The sequence below is a fragment of the Trachurus trachurus genome, assembly GCF_905171665.1.
Source record: "Trachurus trachurus genome assembly, chromosome: 13".
In the NCBI taxonomy this organism is placed as follows: Eukaryota; Metazoa; Chordata; class Actinopteri; order Carangiformes; family Carangidae; genus Trachurus; species Trachurus trachurus.
This window is the reverse complement of record NC_139892.1, coordinates 21,430,746-21,447,392: the sequence shown is the minus strand read 5'-3', so window position 1 is coordinate 21,447,392 and position 16,647 is coordinate 21,430,746. Positions and strand designations below refer to the sequence as shown.

The 16,647-nt window shown below is 45.1% G+C and overlaps 1 protein-coding gene across 1 annotated transcript; it reads left to right on the top strand.

Annotated features, from left to right (window-relative positions):
• The first annotated feature begins 959 nt into the window (after nucleotides 1-959).
• prpf8 (pre-mRNA processing factor 8) lies at nucleotides 960-16,185 on the top strand. The gene is made up of 43 exons (XM_083985440.1): nucleotides 960-1,137; nucleotides 1,740-1,860; nucleotides 1,957-2,125; nucleotides 2,264-2,428; nucleotides 2,534-2,752; nucleotides 2,844-3,056; nucleotides 3,198-3,323; nucleotides 3,500-3,605; nucleotides 3,927-4,117; nucleotides 4,196-4,315; nucleotides 4,431-4,620; nucleotides 4,722-4,841; nucleotides 5,124-5,258; nucleotides 5,374-5,503; nucleotides 5,621-5,817; nucleotides 6,193-6,399; nucleotides 6,887-7,050; nucleotides 7,172-7,298; nucleotides 7,409-7,601; nucleotides 7,768-7,955; nucleotides 8,075-8,313; nucleotides 8,423-8,569; nucleotides 8,702-8,912; nucleotides 9,020-9,136; nucleotides 9,258-9,505; nucleotides 9,606-9,785; nucleotides 9,904-10,039; nucleotides 10,268-10,437; nucleotides 10,586-10,715; nucleotides 10,832-10,978; nucleotides 11,124-11,284; nucleotides 11,448-11,639; nucleotides 12,000-12,237; nucleotides 12,350-12,478; nucleotides 12,725-12,838; nucleotides 12,936-13,109; nucleotides 13,401-13,594; nucleotides 13,749-13,988; nucleotides 14,078-14,219; nucleotides 14,376-14,516; nucleotides 14,627-14,766; nucleotides 15,117-15,319; nucleotides 15,539-16,185. Exons 2-43 carry the CDS (start codon nucleotides 1,752-1,754, stop codon nucleotides 15,691-15,693), a joined length of 7,017 nt encoding a protein of 2,338 aa, XP_083841566.1. The 5' UTR covers nucleotides 960-1,137; nucleotides 1,740-1,751; the 3' UTR covers nucleotides 15,694-16,185.
• Nucleotides 16,186-16,647: the final 462 nt, after the last annotated feature.

Here is a 16,647-nt window from a genome sequence, read left to right as displayed (position 1 = left end):
TTGGAAAGAGACACACCTGTCTAAATAATCATATCAAGGCAAAATGAGATCCATGAGGTTGAAGGAACTGCCTGAAGAGCTCAGACACTGAGTTCTGGGCAAGGCTACAAAAAACTGTAAGAGCACAGTGGCCTCCATCATTCTTACATGGAGAAGGTTTGGGACTCTTCTGAGAGCTGGGGGAGAAGAGCCTTGGTCAGAGAGGTAACCAAGAACCCAAAGATCACTCTCCAGATATCCTGTGTGATTAAGTTTTAGAAGGTCAACCACTGCTGCAGCCCTCCATCCATCTGGGCTATATGAAAGAAAAGCCTCTCCTCAGTGAAAGACTGCATAGAGCAGGGGTGCCAAACATGTGGCCCGTGACTTTGCCAATTGTGAAAATGACATTAAAGGCAGAAGAGGCATAATATTGTTGAAATTTCACATGTTTTTCTCAAGAAATTTCAGGTTGTTCATAATATTTTTTGTAAAAGGATAATTCATTAAAAGTAAACATCTTAATAATGTACTTCTTTGCACTAAAACAAAGAGAAAAGTTGAGAGGTCTTGTTATTTATAGGTTTATTTATGCTTTATTATGCTCTTATTTTACCGGTCCGGCCCACATGAGATACAGTCTATGCGTGAGATCAATTTGCGCTGAGTGTGGCCCCTGATCTAAAATGAGTTTGACACCGAGTTGGCATAGAGTCACTCAGCCTGAGGGTGAGGGTTTTGGTCAGAGACGTAGAAGGACTTTGGTTTGGTCCTCCCAGCTGCAGGGGGCAGTAGCACAGCGCACACGGACATATATGGTGTGCGCGCGCATGCGTAGGGAACATACGGGTACTTCTTCAAATTGCGCTCGTGCAACGCTTGCGTATCTTTCGGACGTAGGTTCCCTTGTGCTTAGCGGAAGTAAATGAAGTAAATACGTAAACGCAGCGTAACCGTCGTCTGTGAATTCCCACCGTTGTTGCGCTCATCGTGTGGCCGCCGTCGTTCGTCGTGCAGCTTCACGAGAGCAGATCAACACAACTCTGCACCGGGAAACTACTTTAAACCATTGAACGAGAAATGCCGTGGTAGTCGGCTGTGTGAGAAATAAGGTCGTCGTTTACGTCAGGAATTTGCCGTGGGATCGGAGGCAGCGAGGTTTGTGGTGTTTTTCTCTTTGTTCGCCAACAGTTAGTCGTTAGCCGGTGTGCTAACTGGAGCTAACATACCGCTGCAGCCGTGTGTGGCCTAGTCAGAAACTAGACTAAAAACATGGGCTAATGTTTCCCAAACTTGGTGTCTGTCTCATTTGAAAGTATCCGCCAATTTTACCTTACTCTAAAGACTTCACCGAATGAGTAGTACATTTAATCTGGTGTTTTTAAAGTCTAGTTAAGTGGTTGGAAATGCGCCGAGCGGAAGCCATGTTGTTAACATGGTTGATCGTAGAAGTATCAATGGGGTTTTGCATTTAAATGGATCAATTAACGTTTTCTGTTGTACTCAAAGCCGAGTGCCAACTTGTGGCACGCAAACACTATTACTTTGTTCTAATAGTTTTTAAACTCGGTTTGTATAATTTTTTTGTATTTTGTACTCTAATAACAAGTACGAGGTGTTATCCAGCCAGAGGTCTCGTTGTGCCAATATAATACAGAGATTGACTAGTGGGGAAAGGTACTACGTGATTTGTTTATAGTTTTACAGATAAAAAAATTTAACTTTTCAAACGTGTTTGTGTGTGCTGTTTTGGTCCTCAGTGGTGAGACACCATGGCAGCCACCTTCCCCTACAGAGGGGTCCCTGGAGGGATGCCCCCAGGTGTGCCCCCTCCTGTACCAGTCCCAGACTACATGTCGGAGGAAAAGCTTCAAGAGAAAGGTAAGTTGAAGGAAAAACAACAACAAAAAAACTACTGTATTGTATCATAAATGGAAACGAGAAACATCCCTATGTTTCATTTCTCCTACTCTGTAGCAAGGAAATGGCAGCAGTTGCAGGCCAAGCGATACTCAGAGAAGAGAAAGTTTGGCTTTGTGGATGCTCAGAAGGAGGACATGCCGCCTGAGCACGTCCGGAAGATCATCAGGGACCATGGAGACATGACCAACAGGAAATTTCGCCATGACAAGAGGGTCTACCTTGGGTAAAAAAAATGAATTGTACAATAATAGGTGGAAATATAAGTCACTGGATGTTTCATTGAAAAGATTTTTACCCTTTGCTCTTTGTTTGATATCACCACTGCTGTAGCTCATCCTGTATCTTACCTTGTGTTTGACAGTGCCCTCAAGTACATGCCCCATGCAGTGCTGAAGCTGCTGGAGAACATGCCCATGCCCTGGGAACAGATCAGAGACGTGCCGGTCCTCTACCACATCACTGGAGCCATTTCCTTTGTGAATGAAATCCCCTGGGTCATAGAGCCGGTCTACATCGCCCAGTGGGGGTAAGAGACGGTGTATTGTTGAGTGTTGCTGAAGGATGTTGAGACGTTTGTAGTTGTATAGTGCATTGAGCGCAATTTAATTTATAATCTATATCTCCTCCTCAGCACCATGTGGATCATGATGCGTCGTGAGAAACGTGATCGGCGGCACTTCAAGCGAATGCGATTTCCACCATTCGACGATGAGGAGCCGCCGCTGGACTATGCAGACAACATCCTCGATGTCGAGCCGCTGGAGGCCATTCAGATGGAGCTGGACCCCGAGGAGGACTCCTCAGTTGCCGAGTGGTTCTATGAGCATCAGCCCCTCAAAGATACCGCAAAGTAAGTCATACCACGCTCACAAACCGATGTGAAGTTCAAGCATAAACTAAGCAGAATCCACCAAACAATAATTTATTTGTACTCTCCTTAGGTTTGTGAACGGCACCACATACCGTCGCTGGCAGTTCACGCTGCCCATGATGTCCACATTGTACCGACTGGCAAATCAGCTGTTGACAGACTTAGTGGATTTCAACTACTTTTACCTGTTTGACCTCAAGGCCTTCTTCACTTCCAAGGCCTTAAACATGGCCATCCCCGGGGGTCCAAAGTTTGAGCCGCTGGTCCGGGACATCAACCTCCAGTAAGGGCCTCCTCCTCAATTTAAGAAATCATAGAGCCATATAAGTTCTTTTTTTCTTTTGTTATCCCAGACAAAACATTAAGAAAGAATAGAGACTGGATGATTTGTTCCTGAGCTGATTGTTTTCTTTTTCTCCCACAGGGATGAAGACTGGAATGAGTTCAATGACATCAACAAAATCATCATCCGACAGCCAATCAGGACAGAGTACAAAATTGCTTTCCCGTACCTGTACAACAACCTGCCGCACCACGTCCACCTCACTTGGTAAGAGGAAAATAAATTTGTAGTTCAATAAATAGTTTTCCAAATTAGACAAAAAAATAGATCAGATGTTACTCATGTAAAATGTCTCTCTACTTGTTCTTCTCTTTAATAAATCTGAGATAACATTTGTCACATAGACTTTGAGAAATGTATCAATATGGCTATTACCTCTACAGGTACCACACACCGAATGTGGTGTTCATCAAGACAGAAGATCCAGATCTTCCTGCTTTCTACTTCGACCCGCTGATCAACCCCATTTCACACAGGCATTCTGTCAAGGTAACTGTGGCAGATTATCCACCTCACACCTTTGACACCTGAGAACAGAGAGATAAAAACTCCTAAACACATTCAAAGCTTTGAAAGATGTCCTCTTACAAAGGCGCACTCGCATTGGTCTGCTTGCCCGTGCGTAAGAACTGGAGGAATATTAAAATGAATGGTGGCTTCTCTATCACTGGCTGCAGCTGCAGTTGGTCGTTCACCACTCAGATATTTGATTTCTCACAAGTTTTATAAAGTATGGTTTGCCATACCTGTTGCTGTTTTCTTCTCCACTCATAACTAATCTTCCTTGAATTTTTCTTGCTGCCCTTTTAGAGCCAGGAGCCGCTGCCTGATGACGATGAGGAGTTTGAGCTTGCTGAGTATGTGGAGCCCTTCCTCAAAGAGACCCCACTCTACACAGACAACACAGCCAATGGCATCGCCCTGCTGTGGGCACCGAGACCCTTCAACCTGCGATCAGGCCGCACAAGGCGTGCCATTGATATCCCCCTGATCAAGAACTGGTGAGTCCACTACATGATGCACCTACCTCAGCGACTGAATGAGACACACTAAAGAGGGGATGTTGAATTATCTTACAGGTATCGTGAGCACTGCCCGGCAGGACAGCCTGTGAAGGTGCGTGTGTCGTACCAGAAACTGCTGAAGTACTATGTGCTCAACGCTCTGAAACACAGACCACCCAAGGCCCAGAAGAAGAGGTAAATGACATGAATGATGATGATTTCCTGCTGATCTACGTTTTGATTCAAGCCATTTTCCTAAAATCATCATCTAGTCATTTCCTGAAAAGATTTTCTCACTTTTGTCTTTCAGGTATCTGTTCCGCTCTTTCAAGGCCACCAAGTTCTTCCAGTCCACCAAGCTGGACTGGGTGGAGGTGGGCCTGCAGGTGTGCAGACAGGGCTACAACATGCTCAATCTGCTCATCCACCGTAAGAATCTCAACTATCTGCATCTGGACTACAACTTCAACCTGAAGCCTGTCAAGACGTTGACGACAAAGGTACGCGCTCCAGAGGAGATCATCTCGTGGTTTGCTTGTTTTCTGTTGCAAGATAATCAGAATTACCTTTTCAATAATCCGTTCTTGTTCGTGTCCCACAGGAGCGAAAGAAGTCAAGATTCGGCAACGCCTTCCATCTGTGCAGGGAGGTGCTGCGTCTCAGCAAGCTGGTGGTGGACAGCCACGTGCAGTACAGACTGGGAAATGTTGATGCTTTCCAGGTTAGTTCAGATTTGTACACTTGCACATGACTCACATTTCCTTCAGAAAGTCCAAATTTTTCCATAACCGATTGGACAAATAGAACCACGGAGAACAATGTTGAGATACTAATGATTTTTCAGGAATTTTACCATATAGACTTTGTCCTCTTAAGTACCGTCATTTTTTAATTGTGGTTTCAATGCTGGTCCTGTTGTAACTAGTTAGATGTGGGTTTGAGGTTATTTTAAATGTGAATTTCTCACTTTGGTTAATCTCTTAACCATGTCTCTGTATTGTAGTTGTCCGATGGACTGCAGTACATCTTTGCTCACGTGGGTCAGCTGACAGGCATGTACCGCTACAAGTACAAGCTGATGAGACAAATCCGAATGTGCAAGGACCTGAAGCATCTCATCTACTACCGGTTCAACACCGTAAGTACTCGCACTGTGTAGTCGGTCTGCAAACTTAATAGTCACACATACTTCTTGTGCCTAAAGGTTTACTTCATGCTCTGACCTCTCTGTGTGTATGTGCTGCTTTGGTTAGGGTCCAGTTGGCAAGGGTCCAGGCTGTGGCTTCTGGGCTCCAGGCTGGAGAGTGTGGCTGTTCTTCATGAGGGGCATCACTCCGCTGCTGGAGAGGTGGCTGGGAAATCTGCTGGCCAGGCAGTTTGAAGGTATGCATGTGCATTTTTGTTATGTTTTTATTATTTGAGAAACAAATGGTGTGACATGAGCATCCTGAGACAGACACAAACTTCACTGGACTGAGCAAATGTGTTTGACTTCAACAGGACGTCATTCCAAGGGCGTAGCCAAGACTGTGACCAAACAGCGTGTGGAGTCTCACTTTGACCTGGAGCTGCGTGCCGCGGTGATGCACGACATCCTGGACATGATGCCCGAGGGGATCAAACAGAACAAGGCCAGGACCATCCTGCAGCACCTCAGTGAGTCATGGAGGTGCTGGAAGGCCAACATCCCCTGGAAGGTCAGTGCATCACAGATCAGCACATTGTGACCACGTTGTGGAGTTTAGGATTTGTTTGATTTCTGTATCAAGGAAAAATGTTGACTGCCTGAAATATTCAAGTCTCATGATTTGCTTCAAGAATAGTGTCATTTAGACTCTGCTTTAGAATTCGCTACTTGAAAATGATTGTAGTGTTTGTTTTTTATATTTTTTCTTATTCCTTTTGCTTCACACTACACCTGGTGATCCAGAATTAGTTGTGGCTAGAATGAACATTTTCCTTTAACATAAAAATCCTTTAATTTTCAATACATCAGTTTCAGAACGAGAAGATAAAAAATCTTTTTTTCTTTAAAAGAATATTTATGTATGTATTTATCTCTATCATCCCAGGTGCCAGGCCTGCCCACTCCCATTGAGAACATGATCCTGCGCTACGTGAAGGCCAAGGCCGACTGGTGGACCAACACAGCCCACTACAACCGTGAGCGAATCCGTCGTGGCGCCACCGTAGACAAGACGGTGTGCAAGAAGAACCTGGGCAGACTGACCCGTCTGTACCTGAAAGCTGAGCAGGAGAGACAGCACAACTACCTGAAGGTAACACCAACAGAATCTACTTTCCCGTACATTAAAAGTTGTATTTGAGAAATCATAAATAAGTATATACAGTGGTGTAATTGCCTTTCTAAAAACTGAGTTTGAATAATTTCTGGGCTTCTCTTTTCCTTGAGTGAACTCCTCCTACAAAGGCGCACTTGCATTGGTCTGCTTGCCTGTGCGTAAGAACTGGAGGAACATTAAAATGAATGGTGTTTTTATTTATCAGTGGCTGCAGCTGCAGTTTCTCCTCTTCACCATTCAGACATAGTTTTTTAATAGTTATAGTTTATACTTTTCTGAACACTTACCTTTTCCTTCATTCCCATCATTAGCTTCTTTTCATCAACCACATCTATATTTGCTACAATACAGAAATGCTCAAGTTGATGAACTGGAGTAACTATTCATGCTGCTTAAGAGTTTTGAGTTTTTCTTTTTTCCATTTTGCCATATTTTCATTGACGTGTCCCTCTACCACCAACAGGATGGCCCATACATCACAGCTGAAGAGGCGGTGGCCATTTACACCACCACTGTGCACTGGCTGGAGAGTCGGCGGTTCTCCCCCATCCCCTTCCCTCCTCTGTCCTACAAACACGACACCAAGCTGCTCATCCTGGCCTTGGAGAGGCTCAAGGAAGCATACAGGTAAACATGATGAGAACTTAAACCACTTGATTAGTGGGTGTTTATTCATGCCAGGCAATACAGCTGCTGTGTTGAGTATATGTATTTTCTGCTTTATTCAGTTTGTCTCTGTGTCTCCTAGTGTCAAGTCTCGTCTGAACCAGAGTCAGAGGGAGGAGCTGGGGCTGATCGAGCAGGCGTACGACAACCCTCACGAGGCCCTGTCCAGGATCAAACGTCACCTGCTGACACAGCGAGCCTTCAAAGAGGTAAGCACATTCTTTTGAATTAAAAAAAGTAAGAGTCGCTGTTATCATGCTTCTTCTTGCACATAATTTAAATTCCTCTCTCAGTCTTGAAATGTTTTCTTCTTTTGCAGGTGGGTATTGAGTTCATGGACTTGTACAGCCATCTGGTGCCGGTGTACGATGTGGAGCCCCTGGAGAAGATCACTGACGCCTACCTGGACCAGTACCTGTGGTACGAGGCAGACAAAAGACGTCTTTTCCCACCCTGGATCAAACCTGCCGACACAGAACCTCCACCCCTGCTCGTCTACAAGTGGTGCCAAGGTCAGATTCAGTTAGATAATGACTAACAACAGAGGGAGAGTTACTCTGTGATGTCTGATTCTACCTTAAGTGGAACTGAATTGCCACATTTGTTAATAATATAGTCTCCAAATCTACTAGCCACATTACCGCTTTACTTACGAGATTTTTCGTTTATTACCCTCAGGCATCAACAACTTGCAGGACGTGTGGGAGACTACAGAAGGCGAATGCAATGTGATGCTGGAGTCCCGCTATGAGAAGATGTACGAGAAGATCGATCTGACCTTGCTCAACAGGCTGCTGCGTCTTATTGTCGACCACAACATCGCTGACTACATGACCGCCAAGAACAATGTGGTCATCAATTACAAAGTAAACACACTCGTTCATTTTATATCACATTTGTTCCTGTTGTGATTAATTTTTACTGCAATTAAGGTCTTTTTTGTGGTTATTTAATATAAAATGTTCTCATTCTGCTGTTTATCTAGGACATGAACCACACAAACTCGTATGGTATCATCAGGGGGCTCCAGTTCGCCTCCTTCATTGTTCAGTACTACGGCCTGGTGATGGACCTCCTGGTGCTGGGTCTGCACCGTGCCAGTGAGATGGCCGGCCCGCCACAGATGCCCAATGACTTCCTCAGTTTCCAGGACACGGCCACGGAAAGTGCTCACCCAATCCGTCTGTACTGCCGCTACATCGACCGCATCCACATCTTCTTCAGGTGAGACTGACCAAAATTTAAAGCAACACTTTCAAACATGTCATGTTTTGTCTGTCAAAACAGTGAAGAAGAGTGAGAGGAAGTTAAAAAAAAAAACTTTCTCCTCCAGGTTCTCTGCTGACGAGGCCCGGGATCTGATTCAGAGGTATTTGACAGAGCACCCGGACCCCAACAATGAGAACATTGTGGGTTACAACAACAAGAAGTGCTGGCCCCGTGATGCTCGCATGAGACTGATGAAGCACGACGTCAACCTGTGAGTTCCACCTTAAGACGGTGTAAACTAGTTGTGGTTTACTGTAATATCAAGACTTATTATGTTATGTGTTGAATATTATTATTTGGGGCACACAGTTGCAGGTTTTTAAAATGCTTTGCCTCTTATCAGGGGGCGTGCCGTGTTCTGGGACATCAAAAACCGCCTGCCCAGGTCTGTGACCACTGTCCAATGGGAGAACAGCTTTGTGTCAGTCTACAGCAAAGACAACCCCAACCTCCTCTTCAACATGTGCGGCTTCGAGTGCCGAATCCTCCCCAAGTGCCGCACCAGCTATGAAGAGTTTACTCACAAAGACGGCGTCTGGAACCTTCAGAATGAGGCGAGGGAGAAAAACTGATTGCAGAGCTGTGTTTGTTCATAGAAACTTAAATATACCAACTTGTGTCTTTGAAAAATCCTAACTGTTATGTTTTTCATGTTGTGTAGGTAACCAAAGAGAGGACAGCTCAGTGTTTCCTGCGCGTGGATGATGAATCGATGCAGCGCTTCCACAACAGAGTGCGTCAGATCCTGATGGCCTCAGGATCCACCACGTTCACAAAGGTCAGCAGACAACTCCATCTCAAAAAACTAGCATCTAGAACTGGGATGGGTCGATGAACAAGTAACGCAGGGGATAACTACCATGTCAGGATAATTAAACATATCGTGTCTTTACTCCCAGATCGTGAACAAGTGGAACACGGCTCTGATCGGCCTGATGACGTACTTCCGCGAGGCCGTGGTGAACACCCAGGAGCTCCTGGACCTGCTGGTGAAATGTGAGAACAAGATCCAGACCCGTATCAAGATCGGCCTCAACTCCAAAATGCCCAGTCGTTTCCCTCCTGTCGTGTTCTACACCCCCAAAGAGCTGGGTGGCCTCGGCATGTTGTCCATGGGCCACGTGCTCATCCCACAGTCAGACCTGCGGTAAGTCGGCCTGCCTACCTGTCTGTTTGACCCCTAACCTTCCCCTTAACTGTCATCAAGCTGCGGCGCCACGTCTAATGGTCATGTTTCTCTACACAAGGTGGTCCAAGCAGACAGACGTGGGCATCACCCACTTCAGGTCTGGAATGAGCCACGAGGAGGATCAGCTGATTCCCAACTTGTATCGGTACATTCAGCCGTGGGAGAGCGAGTTCATCGACTCTCAGAGAGTCTGGGCCGAGTACGCTCTCAAGAGACAGGAGGCCATCGCCCAGAACAGGTGAGACGTCTTCAGAGAACTGGGGGCTTTATTGCATGACCACCGTTGTCCTCTGACTTTTAAGTAATTGTTTTAAAGAAACAAGGTGAGGCAACTCAAGGTGTTCTCCGTGTCTTAGGCGTCTCACCTTGGAGGATCTGGAGGACTCGTGGGACAGAGGAATCCCACGTATCAACACACTCTTCCAGAAGGACAGACACACGCTGGCTTATGACAAAGGCTGGAGAGTCAGGACAGATTTTAAGCAGTACCAGGTATGACGGAGACACTCCGGATGTGTTCAGAGATTAAAGTATGTGTCCTGTATAATCATTTAATGTCTTTAATAATTTAACCCAAGAATACAAAGGCCTTAAAGCCTTGTTTGTGAAGGTAAAGTTTGTTTAGAAGTTTGAGCCAAATGTACTTTGTCATCCCAAGATGTTGTATTTTGACTATGAACACCAACGTGTCTTGACGTTACGTGTTTCGCTTGAGCACAGGTGCTGAAGCAGAATCCGTTCTGGTGGACCCACCAGAGGCACGACGGCAAACTGTGGAACCTGAACAACTACCGCACAGACATGATCCAGGCTCTTGGCGGAGTGGAGGGCATCCTGGAGCACACACTCTTCAAAGGCACTTATTTCCCCACCTGGGAGGGTCTCTTCTGGTGAGGACACTATGAGAAGGTTTTGGGAAATGACAGAACAGCAAAAAATCTAAATCACGACCAAAACACTTGGATGGATGTGTGCCAGCTGATTTGATTTACTCATAATGAAGTTAATTTAATCATCAACTGTGTTTTGGGGTTCCAGGGAGAAGGCCAGTGGCTTTGAGGAGTCAATGAAATGGAAGAAGCTGACGAATGCCCAGAGGTCTGGTCTCAACCAAATCCCCAACCGTCGCTTCACACTTTGGTGGTCACCTACCATCAACAGAGCCAATGTTAGTACAACCAGCAGTTCAGAAATGTCCCTCATGTGATTTAAAATCACTGATGTGAGGTGTAAATTTATTAAAACTTCTGCACTGGACTAATGCTGGTTTATTGTTCTCTCTAGGTGTATGTCGGTTTCCAGGTGCAGCTTGACCTGACGGGAATCTTCATGCACGGAAAGATCCCCACGCTGAAGATTTCCCTCATCCAGATCTTCAGGGCTCACTTGTGGCAGAAGATTCATGAGAGCATTGTCATGGATCTGTGTCAGGTAGGTTCTGCTCTTCTGCAGTCCAAAGGTCGTAGGTTCTGTGGATAATCAAACTTATATTTTAAATCGTGACAAATTAAAGTCACTCAATTAAAGGCTTCATCTTCCAACAGTGTGAACATCTTTTGTTTCTTTTTATTTCCAGGTGTTTGACCAGGAGCTGGATGCTCTTGAGATTGAGACTGTGCAGAAGGAGACCATCCACCCCAGGAAGTCGTACAAGATGAACTCGTCCTGTGCAGACATCCTCCTCTTTGCATCCTACAAGTGGAACGTCTCTCGTCCGTCTCTGCTCGCTGACTCCAAGTATGATTGTTGAGCAATCTTTACTTGTAGAAAAAACACGTTTAATTTTTTGTGAAGGCTAAGGACTATAACACCAAAACAATGTTCCGAGTGTTGTAATCAGTGATATTGAAAGTATTCACGTACGTCTTGCCTCATGAATAAAGTGTTCTCCTCCTCACAGGGACGTGATGGACAGCACCACCACACAGAAGTACTGGATTGACATTCAGCTCCGCTGGGGAGACTACGACTCCCATGACATCGAGCGTTACGCCAGGGCCAAGTTCCTGGACTACACGACAGACAACATGAGTATCTACCCCTCTCCCACCGGCGTGCTCATTGCTATCGACCTGGCCTACAACCTCCACAGGTGAGGACTGTTTCCAGCATGTGACCAGGGACGATGGCAAATATTAGATTAGTTATTAAAACACACTTATCTGCATAGATTAGCCTTTGTCCACATGTCTGTAGCAGATAAACAAATGAATGGCTTTGTTAGGCTATTGAAGAAGGAGATTTTAGTCTGATATTTAAAGTGATTATACGTGTCAGAAAATAGAGGAACATTGTCAGACAAATGCTAGACAGCATTGGTGGGATTTTGGCATCCACTTGTTGATGTTCGTTAATGTGTGTGCAGCAGCCTAGAAAGCTTTCACACGAGCTTCCTAAGTCGTTGTAAAGGAATAACACTGTCAACTTTCTACTCTTTGTGCTTCCTCTGCAGTGCGTATGGTAACTGGTTCCCTGGCAGCAAGCCTCTGATCCAGCAGGCCATGGCCAAGATCATGAAGGCCAACCCTGCGCTGTACGTGCTGAGGGAGCGCATCCGCAAAGGTCTGCAGCTGTACTCGTCAGAGCCCACTGAGCCCTACCTGTCCTCACAGAACTACGGCGAACTCTTCTCCAACCAGATCATCTGGTTTGTGGACGACACTAATGTCTACCGAGTCACCATCCACAAGGTGAGGGACGATGTGTTGTGGAATGGCTGCATCTTAATGTGGACGTGTCTGAATATATTGCTTTCATAGGGCTGAATTTAATTTAATTTTTTTTTTCTGTCCATCACAACAGACCTTTGAGGGTAACTTGACCACAAAGCCCATCAATGGAGCCATTTTCATCTTCAACCCCAGGACAGGCCAGCTCTTCCTCAAGATCATTCACACGTCTGTGTGGGCTGGACAGAAACGTCTAGGACAGGTACAACAATGCTCTCGTTCATCACTAGTTCTGCCTTTTGTGCTGTGGATCGTGTTTTGGAGGAAGACCTTTTACTGTCATTGCAGGATTATATTTGATCTGTGTTTTGTTCCATGTTTGTTTAGTATGTGCGGCGCCTTTTAAGTTTTGACTGAATCGTAATTATTGTTTTGATGTAAGAAAGTCAGGAGGAACTTCATTGAATATCTCTGCCTTCCTAACTTCAGTCTTGTCTTGTCTCTGTAGCTGGCCAAGTGGAAGACAGCTGAAGAAGTGGCTGCTCTGATCCGCTCCCTCCCTGTGGAAGAACAGCCGAAACAGATCATCGTAACCAGGAAGGGCATGCTGGACCCTCTTGAGGTTAAACTCCTATCTTACTAGGGACTGCTATAACAATTACAAACCATGATGAGTGTAAATTATTAGATGCCAAATGCCCTTTGTTGTCTCTGTCCAGGTCCACTTGCTCGACTTCCCCAACATCGTGATCAAGGGCTCTGAGTTGCAGCTGCCCTTCCAGGCCTGTCTGAAGGTGGAGAAGTTTGGAGACCTGATCCTGAAGGCGACAGAGCCTCAGATGGTTCTTTTCAACCTCTATGATGATTGGCTCAAGACCATCTCGTCGTACACAGTGAGTTTCCCACCGTCCCACCAGGATTAAATAGAATAAATCAATTTTATTTCACTGTATTGTTTCTCTGTGGAGGTTCTTTGGTAACATTTGTGATTCCATGCATAAATTATAACAGTATCAATTATGTTTTTATATTTACAAACAAAAACAACAATTATAAAACAGATGTGTTTGTCAAGGGCACCTGTGCTGATTCAAGCAGGTTTCCCAACAGAACTCATTACATCCGCTTACTCTCGGTGAACAGTTTGTGTTTGTTGCTCTGCTCCGTCTCTGCTCCGTCTCTAGGCCTTTTCCCGACTCATCCTGATCCTCAGAGCGCTCCACGTCAACAACGACCGCGCAAAGGTGATCCTGAAGCCCGACAAGACGACCATCACCGAGCCCCATCACATCTGGCCCACACTCACCGATGAAGAGTGGATCAAGGTGGAAGTGCAGCTCAAGGATCTCATTCTGGCCGATTACGGCAAAAAGAACAAGTAAGTATTTGGAATTCATATTCCTGAGTAAAAGCAATATGCAGCGCAGGGAGACACTGTCAGTCTGTTGGGACGGCAGTTTTAATTTTCCCATAAAGCGTAATTTAAAAAGACAAGACATTTAACCTACAGTGTTTCCTCTCTTTCCCTTCAGTGTGAATGTGGCCTCCCTGACGCAGTCTGAGATCCGTGACATCATCCTGGGTATGGAGATCTCCGCTCCATCACAGCAGCGTCAGCAAATTGCCGAGATCGAGAAACAGACGAAAGAGCAGTCGCAGCTCACCGCCACGCAGACCCGCACCGTCAACAAGCACGGTGACGAGATCATCACCTCCACCACCTCCAACTACGAGACCCAGACCTTTTCATCCAAGACCGAATGGAGAGTGAGGTGTGCAGGCCGAGCTAAACCTTATTTCCCTGTCATTTCCTTGACAGTCGAACAGTTGGTCTTAATGAACTTCGTCCTTCTCTTGTCAGGGCCATTTCTGCTGCCAACCTCCATCTCCGAACCAACCACATCTACGTGTCATCTGATGACATCAAGGAGACGGGTTACACCTACATCCTGCCTAAGAACGTCCTGAAGAAGTTCATCTGCATCTCAGATCTGAGAGCACAGGTACTATCCACACTGTTAATCATCGTTGTCTTTGTCAGCAGATTCTAAATGAGTGTGTTAATCAACATTTGTAAACTGTTGAACTGTCACGTTAATGCAGAAACAAACTGTTTCTGTACATATTGGCCGTGTTCTGACTGTACGCTGGTATTTCAGATCGCAGGTTACTTGTACGGCACCAGCCCACCAGACAACCCCCAGGTGAAGGAGATCCGCTGTATCGTCATGGTGCCACAGTGGGGGACACATCAGACGGTCCACCTGCCCAACCAGCTGCCTGGACATGAATACCTTAAAGTAAGATTCATGTTTCCAGCTCATTATTCATTCATCATGGCCGAATTTATTAATCGTACCAGCAAATACCTTTTCCATCCCAGTCATTTTAAACGTCTTTGCTTCAACAGGAGATGGAGCCCCTCGGCTGGATCCACACCCAGCCAAACGAATCCCCACAGCTGTCTCCGCAGGATGTCACCACGCACGCCAAGATCATGGCTGACAACCCGTCTTGGGACGGAGAAAAGACCATCATCATCACCTGCAGGTGGGTTTCATTACAACACAGCTGCTGTCCATCTGTATGTCACCTGCCACGATGTAGAAAGTTGTTTGAGATTTGCCAACAACAGTAAAACAAATGATGCGCTGACGGTGTCAAGTCACAGTTTATTTATAAAGCACATTTTAAAACAACCTCGGTCGACCAAAGTGTTGTACAGTTATAAAAAATACAGTATAATGATAAATAAAACAATACAAGGAATAGTGTGACAGGAAAATGGAACCGACTTTCCTGAATAATCATAATCACATATATTGTTTTCTTACTTTTCAGTGCTGCGGTATGAAATTAACTTAACGTATACTTAAATGCATTTCACTTCTTGGTTTCAGCTTCACCCCCGGCTCGTGCACGCTCACAGCCTACAAGCTGACGCCCAGCGGCTACGAGTGGGGTCGTCAGAACACGGACAAGGGCAACAACCCCAAAGGTTACCTGCCCTCCCACTACGAGAGGGTGCAGATGCTGCTCTCTGATCGTTTCCTGGGCTTCTTCATGGTGCCTGGACAAGTCTCCTGGAACTACAACTTCATGGGTCAGTAGCCTTTTTGTTTTCATTAGATGAAGTTTCTAAATTGTTTGGTTTACATGTTATATCTTCAGGACTGCTTTCTGTTTTTATTGGTCAGAAATCAGCAGCATACATTGATATTTCCACTGTGTTGAAATGCACAATATCTTTTTATTTAAATGTTGATGATGTAGAACTGTCAGAATAGGTGACTGTAAATAACCATTTTAACTTGTCTTGCAGGTGTGCGCCACGATCCCAACATGAAGTACGACCTGCAGCTGGCCAACCCCAAAGAGTTTTACCATGAAGTCCATCGTCCCTCGCACTTCCTAAACTTTGCCTCCCTGCAGGAGGGGGAGATCTACAACGCTGACCGAGAGGACATGTACGCTTGAGAGTCAAGACTCTGCTCTCAGTGCGTTTTTGTAGATAGCTCTACCAGAATCATGTGGAGCCGGTCCAGAACAGCCCTTGTAATATTTCGATTGAACACGTGTAACTGTGATGTTTGAGATTTTTCTGTAAAGGCTTTAGGACATTTTAGAAATCTGTTGATTTTTTTTTTTTTTTTAATATTTTCTACTAACATGTTTTTGTTTTTCTTTGTCCCCTACTCCATCTCCTCCTTTGTTTCACACTCAGGCTGCTTTAAGTGAGCCTTTGACTTCTAGTACATTCAAGAATATGTGCATTTGTGTGTAGTTTCAGTACACAATACTTCAGTGTAATATTTGATAATTGACATTGTTTCAAAAAAAGGGTAAAAATTTCCTTCCCCTTAGGTTTTTGAGAAATGAAATATGTATTTTGATGCCTGTTAATGCCCTGTTACTATGTTGTACTGTACATCCTGTGGCATTGTAGCTTGGGTTTAAATAAAGATCACATTTTTTATAAATATTGCTCAAGTTATATCGTAATCAGCTTTATTTTTTTTCTTCCCTACGGTGCACATAAGCAATCATGGTGTGTGAGGAAGTACAGGGAAACTTTTTTTGGCGTGCTTCAGTACTCGGTCAGGCCAGAGGTCAATACAGCCTCCAGTGACACTCTGCATAGTTTGGCTTCAGTGACTTCTCTTTAGATACCAGAGACTTGCAAACGGAGCCTCCTTCTATTATAGGACTCTATACTTCCTATAAACCTGGTTCACATAAAGTCACGTTGCGTTGTAGTTTCCTGTCTAACAACTGCTTTTGTTTTCGGTTTGCGGTCGATATTTATTGGACAACTATAGATCAGCAACGCCATAGAGGAAATTCAATGTTCACGCTCTGGTGCATCTTTATGCTCGGCTTGGCAGACGAGTTTCTGCGTGTGTGAGTGTGCTCACATTACATTGGTCAGAA

What these genes read in the sequence shown, in the direction of transcription:
- prpf8 (XM_083985440.1), top strand. Translation starts at nt 1,752, where the DNA reads ATGGCAGCCACCTTCCCCTACAGAGGGGTCCCTGGAGGGATGCCCCCA. An exon ending in GACAGCACAACTACCTGAAG is followed by an intron (nt 6,400 to 6,886) that starts GTAACACCAACA and finishes TACCACCAACAG; the next exon opens with GATGGCCCATACATCACAGC. An exon ending in TCTCAGATCTGAGAGCACAG is followed by an intron (nt 14,220 to 14,375) that starts GTACTATCCACA and finishes CTGGTATTTCAG; the next exon opens with ATCGCAGGTTACTTGTACGG.